The sequence below is a fragment of the Cygnus atratus genome, chromosome Z (assembly GCF_013377495.2).
Source record: "Cygnus atratus isolate AKBS03 ecotype Queensland, Australia chromosome Z, CAtr_DNAZoo_HiC_assembly, whole genome shotgun sequence".
Taxonomy (NCBI): Eukaryota; Metazoa; Chordata; class Aves; order Anseriformes; family Anatidae; genus Cygnus; species Cygnus atratus.
This window is the reverse complement of record NC_066396.1, coordinates 57,383,463-57,393,331: the sequence shown is the minus strand read 5'-3', so window position 1 is coordinate 57,393,331 and position 9,869 is coordinate 57,383,463. Positions and strand designations below refer to the sequence as shown.

The following is a 9,869-nucleotide window of genomic DNA, read 5'->3' as shown; positions in this document are numbered from 1 at the left end:
GTTATCTCCATGTAGCTGCTAACGAATATTTGAAAGTGCATGCTTCCCTCTGATGAGATGTGACACCAGGGGAAGTGAGGATGGGACTTCAGGAGGGGAATTCAGCAGGGAGTTTGGGAGGATACCCAAGCTTTCAGTGTGACCCTGAGCCAAAGCCGCTGCTGGCATCTCCAGTTTATTTCACTTGCCTCGAAAACGCATTGCACTCTAGAAAGGGGAAAAACTCTATGGGACACACCTAGATTAACACTAGTGGTGCCAGCTAAGTGATCCCTGGACTCCTTCCCGGTCGTTCCTGTACAGCTGACTGAAATAATTCCCACCACATGCAAACAAACCCTGTACTTCCTTGTGTGCTTGACAAGTAATCGCGGTCGGTGTCCGAATGACTTGCTCGGTGACGGGAAGCTCCTGCGGGTGGAAACTTTCTGCACTGCAGCCGGGGAATGATATTTTGTAAGGATGACATTTGCAAAGGCCAGGGTTTTTTCGTTGTAAGTGGGTTTCCACATCCGAGGGAAGCGTGCCAGCTCGCTTGCCTAAAGCGGGAAAGCACCGCGGCGGGGCTAGCGCTGCTTTCACTCTTCCCAGCCGTCCCGAGGAGTACTCGGAGGTGTTTGATGAAGCCGGCTCACGAGCATTTCCCCTCAGGTGCTCCAAATTTTTATTCCCATTTCCCGCTCTGCGCCGCCCCCCGACCCCGCTCCCGCCTCCAGCGCCGCGATCGCGACCCACGATCGCGACGCGGAGGCACGGCGGCCGCAACGGCCGCGGCAGCCGTAACGGCCCGATCTTGCCCGGCCCCCGGGCTCTCCGCAGGGACAGCTGCCGCTGTCCCCGTCCCGCTCAGGGCGTGGCGCGGCGGAGCCGGGCCCGGCCTCGGGAGGAGGGGGAAGGCGCCGCCACCTGCCCCTGCCCCCGCCGGGGCCGGTGCCGGAGCCGGGCCCGGTGCCGTCCCGCCCTCCCTCCCCGCCGGTATTTAGGGGAGCGTCGCGCCCCGTTGTTGTTCGCAGCCGGTACCGGCATGAAGGGAGACGGCATTGAGAACCCGGCGTTTGAGCCCCCCAGCCCCGACCTCAGCGGCCAGCGACATGCGAGCCCCGCTGGGGCTGCAACCCCATCCCCATCCCCGTCCCGAGCTGCGGTGGTGGTGACCGAGGAGGGTCCGTGCGGCTGGGGCCGCTGCACCCCCAAGGCTTTGCAGCTCTGCAACAACCCCGAGGGCTACCTGGCTGCCTACAGCCTCCTGGCCATCTTCCAAGGTAATCCGCGGGCCTGGTGCCCTGGGCAGGTGACGGTGTGTCCCCGGGTGAGCCGGGGCCGGGCCGCAGGGCAGGGCACAGGGGTGCCGGTTCCAGTGTGGGGATCTTGGAGCTGCCCGAGCCTCGTCCCATTGCTGAGCTGTGACGGTAGTGGCTTTGCTAAGGGAAGAAAGTACCCCAGGGCTGGAGAGGGAAGTTGCTTGTGCAGCGTTACTCTCCATACTCGATTCTGTTCTTCTTCCTTTTCCTGTCTACCTCCGAACACTACCGAGGCTATAGATCTGTCAGCTCCCTGCTTTATGCTCTTGTTGGTACTGCTTCCCCATCACTCACAGCGAAACATACAAGCCAGAGAACAAAGTGTGTGATATAAACATGCACAGAGCTGCTGTTTTGTCTATGTGCATTTCATTACCTGACTGCCAATTAAAAAAAAAAAAAAAGCTTGGCATGGTTGGGTAGGACTCTGGGTGATTAAGATGGCTTTCAAAGGTCTGATCCTGTTCTGTGGATCACGGTGCACCTATCTGTCTAATGCTTAACTAACAGCTTAACTTTGGAGAATGTGAAGTTCAGCTTGCTCTTAATTTCTGTTGTTTAGCTTCAGGTATTCTCATCCTTATTTTTTGTAGTTGGTGACAAGATTTGTTAGGACCTTGGAGAACTTTCAGTTTAGGACTTTATTGGACTAGCTAGAAAAGAAAGCTGTGTTATCTGAAGAAGTCTGAGGCTTTAAAGCTGGTCTGTGTTGCACATAAAGAATGTGGCTGGGGGAGAGTGTGCACAGGTCCTGTGCTAAGAGAGCAAGTAGCCTGTGCTGAAGGCAACCATGGTGTGGATGGCTGCACACCTGCCTGGAACCAAACTGAGGTAATTGGGATGGTCTTGGGAGAGCTGAGCTGGAGGCTCTCCTTAAACCTAGGAAGATATGACTGCTGCTCATATTGCTTGGGAAAATTCTGTAGAAGAACCAGTGTCTCTCAGAGCATGTCTTCTCAAATTCTTTTTGATTTCAACCTGTTTTCAATCTTGTTTTTTTCTTATAATACATCTTTTGGGTTAGAAAAGCATCTAGAGAGTTTTTGGTAGTATCTGTTGTTCTTTCTCTGTATTTGAGAGACCATGCTGCAGCTGTTATGACCAGGAGATGATTACTGTTTTCTTGCCTTAGCTCATATTTTCTCTAACAGTAAAAAGAATCAATCTTAGAATAATTAAGGTTAGAAAGGAACTCCAAGGTCATCTGGTCCAACCATCCCCCTACCACCAATGTCACCCACTAAACCATCTCCCTAAGCACCATGGCCAACCTTTCCTTGAACACCCCCAGGGATGGTGACTCCACCACCTCCCTGGGCAACCCATTCCAGTGCCTGACTGCTCTTTCTGAGAAGAAATGTCTCCTCATTTCCAACCTAAACCTCCCCTGGTGCAAATTGAGGCCATTCCCTCTAGTCCTGTCACTTGCGAGAAGAGGCCAACCCCCAGCTCCCCACACCTTCCTTTCAGGTAGTTGCAGAGAGCAATAAGGTCTCCCCTGAGCCTCCTCTTCTCCAGACTAAACAACCCCAGGTCCCTCAGCCACTCCTCATAGGACTTGTGTTCCAGGCCCTTCACCAGCTTTGTAGCCCTTCTCTGGATACAGAGTGGAAGAATTTCTTACATAACAGACTTCAGTGGCAACTGAGTTGCCAAAGACGACTTAGAAGAATAGGGATAGAACATGTCCCAAAGCTGACATTGAAATGTTTCAGAGTGTTGCACTAAACAGCATCTTGACTACTTCCAGCACTTCAATTTGTTGTAGCAATGTTTCTTAAAATCTAGTTTGTGTTGGGTGCTTGTTTGGTTGAATAATATCACTTGAATTTTATCTTTAAATGGTAGTAGGGTAGGTTCTCAATAGCAAAATTTTTGTATTTCCAGAATATCTGTCCCCTTAAGATGCTATGTGCATTTCTTACGATGCTTATCTTGGTCCTGTTATCTAACCATAGATGTATGCTAGACCTCAGAGGGATACCTGTCTAATCTAGTTCAGATTTTGGGCCTTAGTGTATGGAAACATCTGATGCTTCTTTGAAAGCTGTTATAGGCCTGGCTACCATAGACCTTGTGGCACTTCTAAAGATTTGTTATCTGGACTTTCAGAACAAGTACCTTTTGCTTTGGCTAGCCTGCAGGAGGAAACTGGGCATTGAAGGCTAGAATTGCCACTCTTTTTTTGAGAAGCAGAAAAAACAAGAACAGTTTGCAGATAAGGAATTCAGTGCTGTATGTGATGCTGCAAAAATATTCAGGTGTTGCAGTTTCTGGGTTTAGGTAACTTCCAAATCCTAGTTGTGTGGTGCGTGTTTTTATCTAAACTGCTGCTGTACTCTGGATTTGTTTAAGTGTTTGACTCACTCTCCAAATTACGGCAATAATCACTGAGGAAGGCAAAATGTAAACATTTTGTGTTGATAATGTACCTGTAGGAAAGTTTTATCCTACTGTGCTGAACAATAATGAAGTAATCGTTAACATGCTCCTGATGTGTAGAAGTTTTTGCAGTTGAACTTTTACAGAGTGGGTGAACACAGTAGGTAGTTATCTGCAGTGTGTGAAGAAGTGTGTGTGTGTGTAACTGAGGGCATGTGCTTGTCAGGTTACTTTCTAGCTGGCCTAGAAGAGAGGTGGTTGTTATCAGTAGCAGCTGATTTCCTCTATTTCAGCTAATTAGGAGATTCCAGGCGAAACTTAACTCTTTGTTTCTGGCTGTTTTTGTTTCAAGTACAGGTGAAACCTGTATTTCCAGAACAGAAAACATTTCTTTGCGTAGAACATGGTTACATGACTAATACCTGATTTCTGTATGGCACTTGAATTGCATAAATGTATGATTGCATCTTGTAATACAGTAACTGGATATGCTGCAGTTCATAGTTACAGCAGCAAACAAAGTTATCTCACTACTTTGAACACAAGCAAGTCTATTTATTTCAGATGTCAGTAATACTTCTGTTAAACAAAACAACAGAACTAGTCTTTGAGACTGGCCCAGTCTCATCTAGCTGTAAATTCTAGGTAACGCTAATGTTTTATACCCTGATTAGATTTGTTACTGAAAGGACACTTATTTTAATGGAGTGTCTGCAAACTACTGCTTTAAATCTGTTACAACAACTGTAGAGTACTCCTTGGTAAATGGATGAATAAAATATGGTCTTGTTTTTTGTTAGAGCAAAAGAATTTGGTTTGATTAATCGGTGTTCTGTGGATCAGTGCATGGTGTACTTAAGCATGTGGCAGGACAGAAATGTTTTGGATATTGACAGTTAAAACATAATTTCTTTAGTACTATTTAAGTGTTGAGATGTCCTTGTTTTTCACGTAGAGCTGAAATCAAACAGGTTGTGTTTTTCCTGAGGGGACTTTAGTGGTTATTCACTAAATGATGCCATCGGAGAGATTATGCTGCCATTTATCACATCTGCATTTTTACAGTTGATATCTAATAATCCAATAAAATTGCATTGCAAGTTTTTTTATGGCTTTTAGGATGTAAATTTAAAGGAGACAGCTAAACTACAAGCAAAAGACAATGTCTTCTAATTTGGTAATCAACTCGTTGAGTAGGAAACCTATTTCATATGAATGTTTTAAAGCTTTAGCAAATGTTCAAAGTGCTTTTCAAATAGGAAAATTTGTTTGTTCATTCCTTCATGCTAGTATTGTTCTTTGGTCACTGCTCCTTTAGAAGAAAAGATAGTTGCCAAAGGAATAAATAATCGCATGGAGACACACCTGAATACTTCTGTTAATCCTATATGAATTTACATGTGGTGGCCAGACTGACAGGTGAAACTATCTTAATAAAAAGGCCATAGTGGAGTATCAGAAAATTAAGATTGTAAGGAGGCAGCTCTTGGTACAGAAAGCTAAAGTGCTTAGTTGTGGGAAGATTCCAGTGATAAGAAAACAGTTGGTTGATCACAGTTCTGGTGTAATTTTTTCAATAAGTAGAGGACTCTAGACAGCTCTGTTGAAATTCAGCTTTGTGTAGTTGCACTTCTGGATAGTGCAATGCTTGTTGAAAGCTGACTTAAATCTATTGCTGTCCCCCGCCGGCAGTCCTCCTGTGCCATTCTTGGAACGGTGATAGGGAATCATGTCTGAATTTTTAGGAATAAGAGGGATAACTATAGGGCCTGTGTCTTAAGAGATGCTAATCAGTACTCTCAGAGGTTCCAGAACTCTTAATCTTATTTGCAGCTGTGACTTCAAGATCTCTTAACTTTCCCAAGGTATACATTTTATTACAGGCACAATTTAATTAGACTATCAGCAAGTTATCTAGCAATGTTATGAAGTATAGATATTCATCTCATTTGTAACAGAATCCTATTTGGGGACTGTTAAAAGTAAACTTTAGCTACTTGGCGTTGTCCCAAATGCAAACAGAATGTGAGGCAGTTAGAAATTAAAGTTAGTACCTGCAGCCAAATCTTTTGTAAAAATGCACAATGTGTATAAGCATTCACTGGAAACTGCAACTGGCTTAACTTCTGCTTTTGGATCAGTTATTTTTTGGAGTTTGTTTTTTGCCTCTGCCTAAGTAGGGCAGTTCTTGCAAGGTCTATTTTTTCCAGGTCATCTGATACTTCAGCTTCAGAGAAAATAAAGATTCAGAGGGCAAACATTTTTGTCAGTTAAAGTAAATCAACTTGGTTACTCTGAAGTAGTTGCAGTGTTTTCAAATGGCTTTATGCTTCTCTAATATTGTAGTGAAGGATGCCTGTTCAAAAGCCTTCTTATATTTCCTCCCTACCATCACAAAGGAAAGATACATGTTTGACATAATTATTTGAAGGCTATGTCTTGTTAAATAACTTGATTCAGTCTTAGTGACCTGCATGAGAGTACAAGCTACCTTGACTAATTTTAATTTGTACAGTATCTTCTGAAAATGTAATATAGTCACCGTGAAGTTTGTGCTTCAAACTAAATCTGGAACCTCAATACACTAACAGAGCTTGGGGCATGATATTTTGCTGGATGAATGCTTGAGTGTTAAATCTTTAATACCCACAGGAGAGAACAAAATTGAATAGGTCCTGTGCAGATTGGCTGGCTTAAGTTGGCAATGTGTCAATCCACTATATGCCCAGATTTTAAAGTTAATAAATACCTTAAAATGTGGCTTTGCAACTATATTCATTGTAACCCTTCTGTTACACAATAGTAAGTTTACTGTTGCAACCCCATCAAATTAAGTACTTCTGACTAATTATGTTTTTTGTTCTCTTGCAGGTATCGTGGTAAATGGCCTGATTAACATTAGTATTTCAACAATTGAGAAGCGTTACGAGTTGAATAGTTCCCTCACTGGCTTAATCTCTGCAAGCTATGACATTGCTTTTTGTATATTGTCATTGTTTGTATCTTTCTTTGGAGAAAGGGGGCACAAACCACGATGGCTGGCTTTCTCAGCATTTATGCTAGGATTGGGCTCACTTATATTTTCCTTACCACACTTCAGTAGTGGAAAATACCACTTTGGAGCTAAGCGTGAAGGTAAGCTTATTCTTATGTTTTGATTTATTATTTTTTCTGAAATCTCCATAGTGAGTTAGTGAAACTTTTAATTTGGTAACCCCCAGTTAATCTTTGTTGAAGCCCTAAAAGTGGGGTAACATCTCTAACAATGAAAGTGAAAGGATTCTGTGAAATCCATGAGTTCAAGAGCTGTCTCTACACTAGACTTGATTTTTCAGAAGAGATCTGAGTCAGATCTGTACTTACGTGCAATAGTAGAGTAAAATGCTTTTTTATTTGGACTGATGAATGCAATGAAAACTTATTTTGATTAAAATTGATTTCACATTTCTTTGTGAATAAGGATACAAGTATGTGGTGATTTTTACCTTGCTGGGCAGCTGGACTTCAAACAAGGGCCTTGTAGAAGCACAGATAAAATTATTCTGTACTTCTCATCAAGGAGCAACATTTGGCCATGTCCCAGGAAGAAGGGCCTCAACACACATAGCGGTTGTTTAGGAGGACAGATGTCTTCATAACAGAGCACCACTCTCCTTCCCTTTCCATGCCTTTTATTGCTGAGTGTGACTGCATAAGGCATGGAATATCCCCTTGGTTGGTTGATGTCAGCTGCCCTGTTGCCCTTCCCCACCTCTTGCCATCCTACTGGCTTTTGGCTGTTGGAGAGAGTCTTGGTGCCGTGCCAGCACTGCTCGGCAATAGACAACACACTGGTGTGATGCCAATGCTGTTCTAGCTGTAGGTGCAGAGCACAGCACTATATGGGCTGTTGCAGGGAATGTTAACTCCATCCCAGCCAGACCCACTACAATGTTAGTTCAGTGAAGTAGAATAAATCTTACAGAAAAGCTGTCAGACTTACTGTCTCCCTGTTGAAAGGCTACTGCATATTGCAATTCTGTTGTGCTTTGAACTACTGTCTACTGTAAAGTCATCCTGAATAATTCATTAAGAAGTTTCACTAGGTTTGTCTAAAATGACGATGTAAACTTGTGGGTTTCTTTGAAATAGAGGAAACACTCAGAACTGAACTGCACAGAACAAAACGGTACTGAAATAGTGGTGGTAGTCAGCTCTGAGATCTTACGTAGCCTTCCTCATAAAATGACTTTGAGTGCTGTAAATTTAATGCTATATACTTGTACCTCTGTGTAGTGGCTCACCTGTAGTTAACAAAGAAACATCCAGATATCTTTAAAGTAGGTTGACTTAATCTTTCATGATTGTCCTAATTGTTATTGTAGTGCTTAACCAGATATGTCTTTAATGACTAATCATATTAGAATGCTAATCAAAAAAATCAGTAGCTACTGAGCAATCTTATGGAAGGTTCCCAGTATTCCAGCTGTTGATTCTCAGGTCACTTTTTGTGTTCATCACATCTTGCCATGCACTTCCATGAGGTATCCAGATATTGACCATTAACAACTTAGGTTGGTTATAGGTAAATTGTTTGCCATCCAACAAATAGATGTCAGAAGTTAGTTCAATTTTTAATGGAGTAAGGGCAAATTGGAGGAAAACCAAAACAAGGTTTTTCAGTGTTTGGAGGCTATGAACAAGTGATTATGTATTAACCCATAGTAGAACAGCAACAGCTTACTTGCTTCTGGCTATACTACAGACCTTTTTCCCAACTTCAGTTTTTGTATTACCCTCCCTACTCTACTAGTATGTAAGAGAAGCTGAACTTAATTTAAATAAAGTTCTGACCTGTTTGTAGCTTTGTTTTGTATTGAAATGAAATATTGACTGAGCAGGTGTGTTGAAGGGAGTCAAAGTATTGCAACTGATCTCTTCCCCCTTGTCTCAGTTCTGTTTGGAATCTTAGAGTCTGTTCCTGTTTTATCAATACATCTGCCATTTCATTTGCCTTTAAAGATGCTGTAGGAATTCAATACCTTAAGTTCTATATGAACTTTTTTGAAATCTAGAAGCTAGAAAATTTCAAATGGAGCATGTGCTTTTTTTCATGGCCCTTTAAGCTGATTGAAAGATTGAAATAATGCTGTTTCTTTGACAGTTGTAATGTAGATGCCCAAGCTGTGACTGCTGAGATGAGCAGATTTAAGGTCCTAACTTAAACCAAACACTATCAAAGATAAATGGCTACAGAGTTCAGGGCGTGTGTGGACTATGGAAGACTGAATATAAGTCTACAGGTGCCATTCAACATCATCCTTTAACAGTGAAATTAACAGTACATGATTTTATCATATGTCTGGTTTAGCTAGTCCTGATGTTGACGAAATGTCTTGGCTATACACTTAGTTGTAGAATTTAATAGCACCACACACACACCCAAAAGCCTTCTTTGTTGCTTATTTGTTTGGATGGCTGTTTTATAGACTTAATTTATTGGGAGTGAACTCCATTTGGAAGTGCAACATACTAATTTTGCAGTCTATTTGTTTCTTGGTGCTTTGTATGAAAATGTACCACCTCATCTCTTGTTGAACAGTTAACTAGCTGGTTACTTGGTCATTTCTGTTCATCAGTTGTATGTAAACAGTGAGTTTCACCTGAAGTATAATTGTGAAGTATAGTTCAGTGCAACATCTAATGATTGTCAGGTGAATAAATAAATCTAATCTGAATTAAAACTATTAAAAACTATGCAAGCCTTATAATGGAGGCTAGACAGCTGGAAGTTACTATTTTAGTGTGGAATGCTCATGTACTTTTTTTCTGAGTATGCACATGTGATACCCTGATAAATGATATCCCTACCTGATAAAACTACTCCCTTGGAAATGCTTGTTATATCACTCTGTAGGAATAGTCTAATCTCATTCTTATTGAATGAGTAGCTGACCAGCGGACTACCTGTTTATGGGGAAAAAAAAAAGCCATACCAAACACATCTTGTCTGATCTCCAAAACTTCTTCAGATTAAAAAGTGTAATCTAGATGTAGTCATCTGTTTGTTATGATGACTTAGTTATGTTACGTAGGGTCTTCAGGTTCTGAGCTGGCTCTTGTATTTGGAGTCAGGAGCTCCATCTAGTGAATTTTTCTGTAATGAAACTGTTCTTTAATTACTGAGATGGTACAGAGTACTGTAAA

The 9,869-nt window shown here is 42.2% G+C and overlaps 1 protein-coding gene across 4 annotated transcripts in view; it reads left to right on the top strand.

Annotated features, from left to right (window-relative positions):
- Positions 1–543: 543 nt before the first annotated feature.
- SLCO4C1 (solute carrier organic anion transporter family member 4C1) overlaps positions 544–9,869 on the top strand; it is an 87,215-nt gene continuing 77,889 nt past the window's right edge. For 2 of the 4 annotated variants that reach the window (XM_050716295.1, XM_050716294.1), the window contains exons 1-2: positions 587–651; positions 6,555–6,818. In XM_050716295.1, the coding sequence (XP_050572252.1) occupies positions 621–651; positions 6,555–6,818 (295 nt within the window). In that variant the 5' untranslated portion in view covers positions 587–620. Of the gene's footprint in view, positions 652–926; positions 1,263–6,554; positions 6,819–9,869 lie in introns of those variants that run through there. The other 2 variants (XM_050716293.1, XM_035570019.2) reach the window with 2 other exon arrangements.